The sequence below is a fragment of the Dermacentor variabilis genome, chromosome 3, assembly GCF_050947875.1.
Source record: "Dermacentor variabilis isolate Ectoservices chromosome 3, ASM5094787v1, whole genome shotgun sequence".
NCBI lineage: Eukaryota > Metazoa > Arthropoda > Arachnida > Ixodida > Ixodidae > Dermacentor > Dermacentor variabilis.
The window spans coordinates 225030550-225045581 of record NC_134570.1 but is presented as its reverse complement, the minus strand read 5'-3'; the positions used below and the strand labels follow the sequence as shown (position 1 = coordinate 225045581).

Below are 15032 nucleotides of genomic sequence, written 5' to 3'. Positions count from 1 at the left end.
AGCGATTCAAACGTGACAACGGGCTTGCATGGCGGCCGGCTCTCTCTTTGCGGCACCGACGATTGCAAGAGGTCACAATTCCGTCCCAATGCGTCAAACGACCTTTCGCTTTCATCGCGTGCCACAACGCATTGGCTCCGGGCGGCGGCGCCGGCAGCTACGCGCTCCGAGTTTAAATCGCTGAACGTCGTTCGTGATGGCACTGCCTACACGGTGTGCGATGTATACAGCAGAATACTAGAATGCGCCGTCGGTAATAGTAGTTTAAAATCCCGTGTTTTGCTATTTCGTGGCAGTTTCATCGATACACATGAAAGTGATTATACCCAAAAAATTAACTCTCCTGATCTCATCTTGAGAAAGAACTGCTGCACAGGTCTCCCGGGGAGGGTAAGCCTCTCTCTAATGCGCGGGAAAACATGCAAATTTGCAAAAACTTTGTGCTCGGACCAAAACGCAACGAACTTTCCACAGAATTCCGCACCAGACAAGACTAGCATCAATTTGAGCAAAAACACAAGGGGCAAACACTTTGGTTTTCAAGCGAATTTCGCTGCCATACTTCAGAGAGGTCCCGGCAGAATGAATGCTGCACTCAGCAGAAAGAAGCTGGCAGATGCGGACGAAAGTTGCGCTTGTTGGTGTGCGATAGGCACAATGTGAAGCAGACAAGACGGACAGGAGCCCACACTGCTGTCCACTCCTTCCCACCTTGTCTTCCTCACGCTGTACCTATAGTCTACCAACAAGCACATCCTTCCCAACGTATGGTTATTACAACAGTGAATATAGCAGTGCACTGATCAACGCACTTGTGCCAGTAGCTGCAACTGGGTTTGTCGAGCTCGAAGCCACCGTGTTTGTGTGCCAGCAACATCTGCTCCAGGTTGCGTGGGTTGCGGTTCACAAAGCTGCTTGACACTACGTCATTCTCACTGAGCGGTTCGCCAGGTACACTCCTGCTGTAAAGGGCTGCGGTGCGGGAGTCGAGCCTGCAAGAAGCACGCAAGCCCCGTAACAACGGAAACCATGCCGCCATCTTTGAAGCGATTGGATTGGATTGGAATGAGCGAACAACGAACCAACTGACGTGCTTCTCGCTTCCGCAATGGCATCCGGCATTTTCAAACAGCACAAAAATAGCCTTAAAGACCTGCATTTTAGGTAGACAGGCCCTCCCCCCTCCCCAGATAGGTGCAACAGAACTAACAGTCGGAAAAAAAAAAGGGAAGAGGAGCCGGAATGCTCATCCACACTCTAAAAACCATAGAGTTTCCAACAAAATGCTAAAAACGGCTGCACCCTTTGGGGTGTATATCTGCCCCGTACCGATAATCCTCATCTGTTTTGCCTCAGTTTCCTTTCCTCAAATGCTGCGCTCGTTACTTTCCTGTCGAGCATAGAGTTTCTCACTATAACACCAAGAGGGTAATCTGGCGCCACCGTCTATGGGAGTTTCTTAAGGGGGCACCGTGCCGCCATGGGAATGACGGTATACGTGTCTGCGAGGCTCGTGTTGGCTGGTGTTGTAAGAGGCTTCGTCTAAAACGTGGATATGGCTGTGCAAATAACGCGTTCTCAAAGTAAAATCTTCATAAAATGTTTCCATTCACGCATATTACATCCTTACTCACCCACAATGCATGACCAAGCGAAGAAAAGCAAGAACAGACGACAAACTGTTTCAAAGCGATCGGGAACCTTGTCGTCTGTCCTCCAACTTTAGCGGCCCGCTGATACTTCTTACGTAACATACAAGCGTACACGCAATAACAAGTTCTCATAGTTAAACAAAACATGTTTTCGCGTAATAATAAAGCTAAAACAGCTTTTCACGTGCTGTTTTAGTAGAAAATGAATCATTGTAACAGACGGAACGGTACTTGCCAAGCGCGTCTTCAAGGTGTCCTGTCTATCCGAGAACGATGCCAATCCGAAGACACAACATACCGGCATTCCCATAGAGTTTCCTACAAAATGGGCATTCCCATGCATACCACTAGAGTTACTGTATGTGCTACATAGAGTTTCCTACAAAATTACTTGTAGGAAACTCTATGATGTGCTACCGCAGGTAGCAGAGTTGCGCGTCTGTTTTATCACGCCGCTAGCACCTCTATTGGCAGAACGTCATCACGTTGTAGCCAAGCAACCGTGCATTGCGGAGAAGCAGATGTTCGGGCCAATTTTTGTATTTCCCGACGCCGCCGCTGCAGCGAACTGGATTGACACAAGTTATCGCCAGTCAAATTCAAATCCAATCCGGCCGATCTTGACGTTCGCTGTCCACGTGCGTGCTAGCTGCGTAGCAACAACGCAACGTGCGCAGCGCATCTCACGTTTGTTTCCGTCGGCCTGCCTCGTGACACCTTACTGCAGTAATTGTTTTTCTTCCTTTGTAAAACTAGTGAAGGATGTTCAGGTAAAGATACCTGAACAAACAAATTTTCAGTCAACTGCCTATTGCGTCAAGTGTGTATGAGATGGAATTGCTTGACTAACAGCTACGTGCTCTTTGGGCTGTGCAGCTGGAATATTCGCAGCTGGAATATTAAAAGCTACTGCAAGTCTGGATTTTTTTTAATAATGGAAGCACGTAGAATTATACAGAAGATTCAGCTGGAATTACCAGTTTTCTGCATGTGATGCACCACACTGCTTTCACAGAAGTGTCGTAAAAAAGCCAGCTCACATTTTCATGATTATGCACTGCTTGGGTTGTTTCTGAATATGAAAGAGGTTACTACTTAGTAAAGATATTTAATCTACTACAGCTTATGTGAAGCAGGATGCAAGAGGAATGAATGTCGTCATTTAGCATACGGTAAGGGCCTAACTGTGTTTTGAATTATTCCCTATAATGTAGCTATGTCAATCCTGTGAGAAAAACTTTCGCTAGACTCCCACAGAAGGCTACTTTTGGAATCCCTGCAGTGAAAAGGCACATAATGAAATCACACTTGCAGGTGTAGCTGATATCCATTGCTTGCTGGTAGATTGATATGTTCCTACACAAGATCTAATGGGGTACCAGAGTCGAAATATCAATGGTTGGTCATTGATTCACCAGTAATATTTTAGACTGGCTACATGATGAGAGCTATGGCACATAAGCAAGTATACATATATGGGCCTCATTATATTTAGTACAGTTCCCTTTTTAAAAGAGCACCACTTGATAAAGCTCACTATATCAAAATATTTGCACGCGCATACCCTAGTGTTTTTGTTTTTTTCTCTGAAATTCGCATTGTGATTTTATTGCCAAAAAAGAGGTAGTTGCGGCTCGGTGCTTTTTGTTACTGTTTACATGCTAAAAGAGCACTGCACTGCTATTAGTAGCGTATTTATCTCTGTTGAAACAAAACCTGAGTGCCAAGCAGTATTCAAGCGAAGGAAAGTTATTAAAGTATCTGATTGTTTACCTCAATTACTAAAGTTTGTCCAGTTTTTAATACGCTATGTTATTTTCGAACCTTATACTACCTTGTGAAAGGGACACTAAAGGTTACTATTAAGTCAACGTGGACTGTTGAAATACCATCACAGAAACCTCGAAACGCTTGTTTCGTGCCAAGGAGAGACATATTTTAAGAGAAAATGCGTTCTGAAGCGTCCGCGTACCTCTAGTGCAGTTCAAATCGCCCGCCCTCCGATCGAGGAGTACTGACATCATGGTCTCATAGTGACGTTGCGCCATCGGTGAGTAGAACGGCGTCCGCAGACGGCGCTACGGCTTTTCTGCGCAAAACGCGAACGCGCGGCCAGAAACAGAGCCAAGACAGAGCCGATAGCAGAGCGAAAGCGGGAGTATGGTGGCTAGCGGAAGGAGAAACGAATTACGTCCCACATTACGTCCCACGGCACACGGAGAGTCCGTTTTCGTTAAACTATAGGCTGCGGCGAGCTCGCAGCGTGGTCGGCGTGGTCTATGAGAAGCGACGAGCCTTTTCGCACTCGCAACAGGGCATAAAAATGTGCGAATCGACGCAAAACTCGGCCTAGAAACGTGCTTCGCCAAAGCCAGGGCTCAATGGACATCAGACTCTGGAGTTTTGCAAGACGCGTAGCGCCACCTGCCGGTGCGAAGAGGCAGTAATTGAGTAGTGCGAAGTCCGACTCCCTTGCTAAGTTGCCTATGCAGCTAGCGACTGCGAAACAACGATTTAACTAGATTTTGGTCCATATGGCGAGCGTTTTGCGCATTTAACACCCAGACAGAAACCTATGAATTTCTACGCTAGTCGGACACGCCTCCGAGCTGCCATAAAGCGCTTGCTGGCTAATTCGTCAGACTGATGGCGGAAACAAGGGCAACCGCGATAGCTCCGCTCGCTACAAAGAAACACCGCAGTCCACGCTACTGTTGTGTTGTAAATTGCCATGAACGTGAAGGACGGAATAACAACGTTCAGTTTTACCGATTTCCATCGCGATCGTATGAAGGGGAAAGGTGAGAGCGCTGGATACGCGCCGTTCAACCTGTTGGATAATCGGATTGCTTGTATTCCCCACAACACAGCGGCTCGCATGAGAAAGTGCGACAATTTTGTTCTTCTGTAATTGTGTTGCGTAGCCCTGACGGAGGACCGTGGTAACTAAGCGAAAACTCAAGAATCTGCAGCCGCCACTTCGTTGGTAACAGAAAAAACAACCTTGCGAACCACCCTGCTTATGTGCCATCGATATCTCCGCCTTTTAACAGACATCCGTCTCCGCCTGACTCAACAAGTGGAACAGAGAGATCTGGCAGGTCAGCTTTACCAAACATTTTGGTTCGTTTATGAATTCAAAATCCTGTTGTAGAGCATCGTTGCATCGCGAGCTCATTTCTACTTTCGGTATTTTGTATGTCCTGCGCCGATACAACAAGCACGCTTCGCAATGTGCTGAGCCTGCTCTACTGCGTTTTTCAAATGTGAGCAATAATGTTGCTGTGGGAGCACTGGATGAGTAATTGCGAAATAACGCACATGTGTAAAGAAAAAAATGTCGCATTTATTTACATTTATTTGTGCGCGCTTGTTGCTCGAAGCGGCTGCAAAAAGTTCAAATTAAGGTACTTAGCGATGCTGTAGCTCCTGCGAGAAAGAAAGATGCAGCGCGTAGGCACTGTAGGAAGCTTACTTTCGTTATAATCGCACGCTATTTGCTGCCTTGGAAAACGTTTTCTGTTTGCTGCCTTGGAAAAGGCTATGAAAGAATTTACTCTCTGTAAATAATTACGGGACAAAACATTACGATAAAATACATGAAAACATAGGAGATACTTAATAAGTCTTGTGTTCAGGACATATTCAATATGAAACAACTTGAAATGCTTAGATTTTTATGCTGATATGCCTATAGACAAACCTGATGCTCTCTGTACTTGCGAGTTGCAGCACGCCGAAATAACACTTGAGACTTTATTTTATATTGTACACGTACTTCGCCCTGCTAAGCTTCCTTTCCGAAGCGTGGATGGGCGGAAGAAGCTTTCCACGTCCTTGATTTTTAGGAAACCGTGCCTCAACACAAACTAAAGAGAAGGATCCATTGGGGCCTATGCACCTTCGCTTGCGGACAGCTCTCCTTGCACTACTCAGTTCGCGCCAAGGCTCCGATGGGGGCGCTGGTGACGGGTTTTTCCGCAGCGCCGCCTGGGCAGAGTCTGAGGTCTATACGACCCAAGCTGGCACGACCCAGATGTCGTTTCCCGCACCGCCACCAGGCGCCGCTACTATACCTCAAACTCCAGCGCAAGACGCCCATAAGCTGGTACTTCATTCTATGACGCTAACTTCGACGCTCGTCGCAATGGACCCTGACACCGACAGATTGGCTCGCGATGGTGGGCTCAACTTCAGCGATTTGAGCACCGACGAGCGCGACCTGCTGCTGAGGGCTCGCACTGCCGGCGTCGTTGCGTACTACGACGGCGGCCTCGACACCGGCTCTCCGGAGCGGGAAAGCAACGAGGGCTTCCCACGACATCACATGGACGTGGCATTCTCATTGCTTGTTCCAAATGAAAGTTTCGCGAGCCAGCAGAACCCGCACAGCACGACGCGATAACGAAACTACTGAAACTCCAAAGCGTGCGCGGCGTAGAGTCGAGCGCGCAGAGTCGAGCGAAAACGAAACCTTTCGAACACCCATATTACTGAAGGGTAACGTCAAAATGTTATTTTTTCTTAGAATCGAATAGACGTAGACAAGTAGCATTTTTTTCCGTCTTATAATCGAATGAAATGATATTTTTAATACGAGTAGTTGAGTATTAGTAACACAAATTATGAGGAGTCCTTTCGTCATCGGGCTAGTACTGGAATGTCGCTGGGGGGTCTCAAATCGTGTCATGCATTTACCTCAATTTCTCGGTTACTAAAGCTCTGTTCGCAATTATATTGACGCCTTAGACGTTCTAGAACATTGCTCTACCACTTTAACTTGAGTTTCTGGTAATCTATAACATCACCATATTCCCTAAGTTTATTCGGTGCGATCTAATCGTTACCGTCGCGTTTCACGAATGCTGCATCTGATCGGCGTATATAGAATACACAATCAATCCTAGATACGCGAGTGCCCAACGTTATTAGGGCGGAAAAAGTGCACAGATGAATGCAAGTCCAAAAAAAAAAAACTAATGTACGCGCTGCATCTTACGCCGCGCGCTAAAAAAGGGCAGCGCTTGTTTCTTCACAATCTAATCCAGTCAGCTGTTCCGATGCGCTTTGTTTGCGATTAGGCGAAAAGCGGTGCACAAGCGATGCAAAAGCGCCCACGGTCGATCCACGATACGCGAGGCATGTCGCCTGCAAAAACGGAGTGCGGCTTCGCCGCATAGACTTGGTTGCTTCTCAGGCAAGATGGCGGACCTACGCGCAACTCTGCTACCTACGGTAGCATATACAGTAATTCTACATACCACAGCACAGCAGCGCCAGATTTCTCTCTAGGTAATGTAGTGAAAAACTCTATGCTGTCGAGAATGATCTTTCATGCTGATAACGCGCATACCGTTCGTGATTGGAAGAACCGGTCTCGCAGCGTTAAAGAGAATGCGGGCGACAAGCACGTACCCAGACATTTTTTTTTTGGGGGGGGGGGTGGGAGGGGCAACTTATGTTTACTTTTCTATGCAGATGAGGAGGGGGGTGGGAGTATTTTTACTAGTACAAATTGTAACAAGCATGTGACGCCCCCTTAGGCGTAAATCGTTGGCACGCCAGACTTGGCGGCCTGCCATGCTCGGTAGGTAACATTGGCGCACCGCACGCAATAAATCATCAATGAATCATAATTTTTGAAGAAAACTCTGCAATAAACCATAGAGTTTCTCACTACATTACCTAGAGGAAAATCTGGCGCTGCTGCGCTGTGGTATGCATGGGAATGCCGGTATGTTGTGTCTTCGGATTGGCGTCGTTCTCGTAGAGACAGGACACCTTGAAGGAAAGTGTCTGCGTTCACCCGGTCGACGGAACGCAGGCGTTAGGTTCACCCAAACGTCACGTCCGGGATGTGTGACATTCGTTCTTTTTCGCCTTAGAGTTTCTCACTACATTACCTAGAGGGAAATCTGGCGCTGCTGCGCTGTGGTATGCATGGGAATGCCGGTATATTGTGGATTCGGATTGGCATCGTTCTCGTAGAGACAGGACACCTTGAAGACGCGCTTGGCAAATACCGTTCCGTCTGTCACAATGATTCGTTTTCTACTAGAACAGCACGTGAAAAGCTGTTTTAGCTTTATTATTACGCGAAAACATGTTTTGTTTAACTATGAGAACTTGTTATTGTGTGTACGACTACATGTTACGTAAAAAGTATCAGCGGGCCGCTAAAGTTGGAGGACAGACGACAAGGTTCGCGCTCGCTTTGAAACAGTTGGTCGTCTGTACTTGCTTTTCTTCGCTCGGTCATGCATCGTGGGTGAGTAAAGATGTACTATGCGTGAATGGAAACATTTTATGAAGATTTTACTTTGAGAACGCGTTATTTGCGTAGCCATATCCACGTTTTAGACGAAGCCTCTTACAACACCAGCCAACACGAGCCTCGCAGACACATATACCGTCATTCCCATGACGGCACGGTGCCCCCTTAAGAAACTCCCATAGACGGTGGCGCCAGATTACCCTCTAGGTGTTATAGTGAGAAACTCTGTTTTTCGCGTCCGTGATGTCACATCCGCCTTTGGTTTTGGCGGCAGAATTGGCAGAATGGCAAGCTCAAAGAGGAGCTTCGCTCCAACAACTGCGCAAAGATGTGGATCGTTTATTTTTTGGGGGCTTGTGCTAGCGTAAGCTATCGTAAGTACTTAACTTTGCCATTCGATGTGCATCTACTATGCAAACCTGCGCTTTCGGCTGCCTGATACTTCATTTCCAGGTTCCTTACCAGCTTATTTTCCTTGTGACGCATCCCACGGACCGCCGCGCCGATCAGCGAGTGCTACAGTGTACTAGCGCCGAGAATGCATATTAGACGACACTGTTTATCTTAGATACCTTCAGACTTCGTAAGAGCCTTTTTCACAATCACCTAAATGTAACATTACCTGGTTATTGCATATCATATAAAATAAGACGGGGATAGAGGGAGAGAACACATAAACAGCACGGGCGGTTTATGTGTTCTCTCCCTCTGTCCCCGTCTTATTTGCGGTCAATATGATATGCAGTAAATACCAACTAGGCCAAAGTGAAGTTCTTCTGAAGCATTACCTGGTTACGGTGCTGCTACACGGCAGAATGTGTAAATGGCAGATGACCCAAGCGCGGCATGTGCGCGGACTTGTTTAGAGAAAATTATCATCAGTATTCATCATTATCATCAGTATTCATAATTTATTTCGCATTGTAAACGAACATTCCTGACGCATGGTTCAGGTCTGCCGTCCGCCGACTAAGAGCGGTAGTGAATGAAGTCGCTAAATGAGTGCTTTGCAGCGTCATTGCACGCGCGAGAAACAGCGTTCGTTTTATAGCCATAGTAATATCGCTGCGCTGTCAACAGCCATTCTCTGGTAACCTTTCTCCGCAGCGTAACGCTCGAGTGCTCTGTGCAGATGTGACGGAGGTTGTGTGTGCGGTCGGTATTTGTGATTTTCTAGAAAGAAACTTAATTACAAAGTGCATAATCAGGCTGCGTGGTCGTCCGTTCTACTAAAGCGGGACAATCAATAAACGATACAAGCATGGACATACACATGCTGTTTCCAAATAAGCCTTAAGGTGGGTGCATTTAATACTGGTGGTTTAATCATGGATGAAAGACTGGGATGTTCTCTTTATGTGCTTGCTTCAGAGTAGGATAAATCGAAACTTGGCCAACCAATTTTGCTAGTGTTGTAAGGTTTTGTGAGAAAGGGTGTTGTGTATTGCTTTGTAACGAGCGACTTTAAGAGTGCAGCATTGTCTCCCATCGCACGTGTATTATGCCGGCTGGAAGTTATGTTCATGTGCAAAACCCTCTGAGCGCTTACACGTTGATATTACAGCCACTTGTGAATTCTGGTCCTAATGTAAGCATTAAGGGGTTTTAGCACTCATTTTAGTGATAACTTTAGACATTAATTCTATGGTGTATGTTGTTGACTGACAAGAGAAGCTTGATCTGGTAAGTTTTACATCTTGACACTAAGAACCTGTGGCATGATGAGTTTACCCAAAAGAACTAGTGCACATGCCATCATATATACGTTCATTGTCCTTGCCTTGTGTTTTGAGTCCTGAACATCACTGTTGGATCTTTTCCATCTCGTCAAAACGTTAAACGTCTATGGTAATTGATGTCTAAACATTGTAGTACATATGCCTTTGTGCTACCATCAGTGAGAAACAGGGGTCAAGGTTCCTGGACAAGAACAAACTTTAATTTGGCTTGTTTGCCATTGGATGCACACTCAATATCTGCTGAAGAATCTTCCCTGAAGCCCACTGCGCAGACTGCTTTGATAGCCTTATCGTGGAGTGTCACTCAGTGATGCGCACAGCTTTGGCTAAAATGACTGTGGCACTTTGGCATGCTGCAGACATAGTTGTAGATGTTCTAAATAAGGTGTGTCTGATTTATGCACAGTTTACTGCACCATGTGCACCAGTCATGGTGTGCTGTCCCGTAGCCCTCAATTCTTTGGTGCAAAAGCATGCCGCTGCACAACAGTTCTCATTTGTGGCATGGTGTAGGCAATGTGCCACTGCGTTGCAGGGAACCACTGCACCTGCTCGTTAGCTGGTGCTGCTGAGGTTCGCAGCACCACGCAAACGATGCTCACAGGGGTGATGTTTGCAGACCCAGTGGGTGTGCATACACTCCGTAACTTGTTTGACAAAGTTTCAACATGCAGCCAGAAAAGTGTCCAGCACATTGATATTTGTTGGGGGCACTGTTACTTTAAAACCTCGTTAATATGTAGTTGGCGGGTAACGTGGATCAAGTATGCACTAATCGATGTACTAATTAGCCGACAATCACAGATGAGCGGCTATAGACTTACCGACTAAAAAAAAACGTTAATTCTCACTCAAACACACGCAGACAAGCTTTATTTGCGGGCAGGCAGCAAAAAACGTTTTACTTTCACTTGCTGCCGTAGCGACCTTGCAGTGGTGACGGCATCCTAAAACACGGCAAGTCCACCAGCCAGTTTCTCCATCAGTCCCCACTTCTCTGCAAATGCCCTGATGATAGTCAACACACTAGCCATGTCAGATACGGAAGTGCCATCATCCATGTCGTCATCTGTGACGATGACGTGGAAGTGCAAGAAGATATAGGAGCAGGAAACACGTCATGGCTACCGTGTTTTGACTTCACTATTGGTGCCAATGCAGTACGGGAAAGGTCCGTGTCCCACAATTTTGCTATCTATGATCTGCAAGCACAACATTTTGCCAATGTCACACTTGTACACGCCGAATAATGAAGTAAATGCTACGCATTAACCACTTGGCATGCATCAAATGACTATGGTTTAAGTAACGAGAAAAAAGGGGGTTAATCGAGGGGCCCGATTTTTATTAGTCACATCATGAGAAGCCAACAAACACTGACACCAAGGACAACATAAGGGAAATTAGTTGTGCTTAATAAATAGAATGAAGAAACGGTAAATTAATGGAAATTAAAGTGGATGAAACAACTTGCCGCAGGTGGGAACCGAACCCACAACCTTGTTGTGGGTTCGGTTCCCACCTGCGTCAAGTTGTTTTTTCATCCACTTTAATTTGGTTTAAGCAGTCATTCGTCAGTCATGTTTGTACCCTCTGAAAAATGAAGTAAATACTACACATTAACCGTTTGGCATGCATTAAGCAACTATGGCTAAGTGCTCAGCCAATGCATCAGGTTGGGTGGCGACAGGGGCAGGAAATTATGGCTACATTTAAATTGGAATTGTTTATTAAGTAGGTACATGCATATTGCGTGTTTCTTGTAGACGATGCACGCAGGCGCCCCGACGAAGACGACGAACGCTCTCGAGCTGTCGGCTGAACTAGCCAGCACCGCATTATCCTTTGTAAATAATCTCCAATTCTTAATCCTTCGTTTGCGCAATATTTTGGTGGAGGGTGCCGTTCCCCGTCCTCGCCACGGAGCTCCACAGCGGCCACACCATCCTGCTTTCCGCCATGGCTCCCGGTGACGACACCTCATCTGCTTCTTCTGCTGCGACCCCGCCTAAAACTTGCATTACGGTTACTAAACCCTGCCATCCTGGCATATTCTCTGGCCAAGATAATGTCGACATTGAGGTCTGGCTCAACCTGTATGAGTGTGTTAGCCAAAACAACCGCTGGGACCCTTCCATTATGCTAGCAAATGTCCTATTCTACTTGGGTGGAACTCCTCGTGTCTGGTTCCAGACACACGAGGGCAAGATCTCTAGCTGGGATGCTTCAAGGAGAAGCTCAGCGACCTCTTTGCAAATCCCACCGTTCGGCAGCTGGCTGCTAGAAATGAGCTTGCTACCCGAGTTCAGTCTTCTACTGAATCGTATGTCTCATACATACAAGAAGTGCTCGCTCTTTGCCGGAAAGTCAATGGCAAAATGTTTCAGGTTGAGAAAGTAGGCCACATACTCAAAGGGATCGCGGATGATGCGTTCAGCTTGTTGGTCTTCAACAATGTGTCCACCATCGACGTCATTGTCAAGGTATGCCGCCGCGTCTTTCCACAGTTCTCCCAGCTCCCTAACACGGCTGCGACGTCGTCTTGCATCGACCTTACCACTTCACCACCCTTAAGTGAGCACGTCACACTATTGTTCGCCGTGAAATCGAGGCTACAAGTCCTGTGCCATTCCATCCGCACCCACTTGACCCCACCATTGACCAACCAGCCCTAGCGATCTCTCATTAAGGCAGTTGTGCGGCACGAATTTGCCAACCTCAGTTTTCCTGCTGCCTGCATCGTCTCCTAACCTGACGCCCGACTGGTGCCGACAGCTATGCGTCACAGCTATCTGTATTCCCCTCCCAGGTACCGCAACCCTACCCGGTGGAGAACTCCAGACAAGCCCTTTCGCTTCCATTGCCTCCGCATTGACCACGTCGCTTCCACTACTGCACCTCCTGGACGTCGCCATATTCGAGCTCCTTTTCCCGGTCTCCTTGCCCATATGCCGACCCATGCCGTTACTCGCCTCACCGTATGCCTCCTACCTCAGGCAACCCGCCGTGGTTGCTCAGTGGCTATGGTGTTGGGCTGCTGAGCACGAGGTCGCGGGATCGAATCCCGGCCACGGCGGCCGCATTTCGATGGGGGCGAAATGCGAAAACACCCGTGTGCTTAGATTTAGGTGCACGTTAAAGAACCCCAGGTGGTCGAAATTTCCGGAGTCCTCCATTACGGCGTGCCTCATAATCAGAAAGTGGTTTTGGCACGTAAAACCCCAAATATTATTACCTCAGGCATCACCTCGGCGCCGTCGGTCCCCGTCGAACCAGCCACACTGCTATTCATTGCCAACCAATTATGGACCCATTTCCGGACAGAAAACTAGACCATGCAGCTCCTGGGGGTAGTGCTGCATTATCTTCGTTGTGTCAAAATCCTCCATTGACGCTCCCAGCGAACCAGAACTTACTTGATGTTCACGTGTGTCCCTTTGACGGCATTAATAAATACTGGCGCCCAGGTGTCCAAATGAGTTTAAGCTCCATAGTTGACTGAGGAAGGTTCTCATGCCTCCTACTACTCAAGCCGTACGCGTGGCCGATGGTAGCACTGTTGACGTTGCAGGAATGTGTACTGCCCCTATCAGTATCGCCGACCACCACGTTCCTGTTCTTTTTACAGTGCAGATCAATTGTCCTCATGACCTAATCCTTGGACTCGACTTTCTTACGGCGCATTCAGCTTTGATCGACTGTTCTGCCGGTACCCTATGCCTCGAACTTCCTCTACTCGTGCATATTCGTGTCAAACTGCCGAACAATTTTAGTACAACCACCTTTGTCCGCCTGTCGCCTAAAGCCTTGACTTTTGTCGATTTGCTATCATCTTTTCCTGTGCCAGATGGTTATTATGTCGCTACACCTGCTCCTGATGTCCTTTTGATGCGCAATATCGCTGTGCCCCACTCCGTCATAACCCTCGCCGATAACCGGACATGCCTCCCCGTTGTCAATTTTGGCCTGACAAAGCAAGTTCTACCCCAAGGCATATCGGCTGCAACACTGCATGCTATAGGAGATGACCATGTCACAACGTTTTCAGTAGACGTCTGCTCAGATTCTTCACCATGTCTGCAGGATGCTATTTGCCCTGATGCAACATTTTGTCCCATGATTGCTGCGGACCTATTGCCTGAACAAGCAGCAAGTCTGTGTCGCCTTTTGGTTTCCTACCACGACATCTGCGACCTCAACAACCTCCAATTGGGCCCGACTTCAATTGTTAAGCATCACATAAATACTGGTGATGCCAGTCCTATTCTTCGCCGACCATATCGAGTTTCTGCTTTAGAGCATAAGATTATTCAAGATGAAGTGAACAAGATGCTTGCAAAAGGTATTGTTGAACCTTTGTCGAGCCTTTGGGCGTTGCCCATGGTACTTGTTAAAAGGAAAGATGGAACATGGTGTTTCTGCGTAGATTATCGTCGTCTAAACCGCATTACCAAGAAAGATGTCTACCCCTTGCCTCGCATTGATGATGCCCTCAATTGTCTCCACGGTGCCAAATACTTTTCATCAATAGACCTTCGGTCTTGGTTATTGGCAAATATCTGTGGATGAAAAGGACCAAGTGAAGACCGCATTCGTCACCCCCGATGGTCTATATCAATTCTATAACAAGGTTTTATTGTACAATGGTAGTATCTATTATTATTATTTATTTATTTTTAAAGCTCCTGGCAGATTTGCTTGACTATGCTCCAGGACGAGCAGGCAATGTTGTTTATGGCACAACTTTGTGGAAGCATAAAAAGCTCGCACTGATTCAAAAAAGCAGCCATAAGCACGAGACCATGAAGTGATCCAATCAAGCAAATAACACGGCCTACACCTCATCGCTTGATAGAAAAGTGTGAGTAGTGTGCTGCATCAGCACCCATGGCACTGTTTATCTGCTGCACTGGCACCGCTGCCCCTTTTAAGCACCTGTTCTGTGTACCACATGAGTATCTGTTGCATCAATAGCGATGTCTGCATTGACAGCTTTCTCAATCACCCCTCAGCATCAGCACAGGGTGCCATTGTTTCTAAGAGTGCTTTGTTGAATCTTTCTATGTTGTCAAAAGTGATTCGAAACACTATTCCACTTGGAGTTTGGTTGTTCTTCATTGACCATATTTGCCCTGTCTGTTTTTGTGTGTGTGTCATTTTATGGCTGTTTGATTCACCAGCACCATTTCAAACAGTTCACATGGTGCTGAACCCTACCATTCATTTCAGTGCCTCATTGATAGTGCCTTCTAACCCTTGCTATTCATTTCAAAAGGGGCTTGGTAGGTTAACAATTTTTCAGCACCATCCCTCGGTGCAGCATGCTCCATGCATTGCTACCTTGGCACAGAAGTACAGGTGCTAATC

The 15032-nt window shown here is 46.9% G+C and overlaps 1 protein-coding gene across 1 annotated transcript in view; it reads right to left on the bottom strand.

Annotated features, from left to right (window-relative positions):
• The window catches only part of mRpL18 (mitochondrial ribosomal protein L18), a 60949-nt gene extending 59887 nt beyond the window's left edge, over nucleotides 1-1062 (bottom strand). Inside the window, exon 1 of the mRNA XM_075686897.1 lies at nucleotides 813-1062. Within this exon, the coding sequence (XP_075543012.1) occupies nucleotides 813-1039 (227 nt within the window). The 5' untranslated portion in view covers nucleotides 1040-1062. The remainder of the gene's footprint in view (nucleotides 1-812) is intronic.
• Between the last annotated feature and the right edge of the window lie 13970 nt (nucleotides 1063-15032).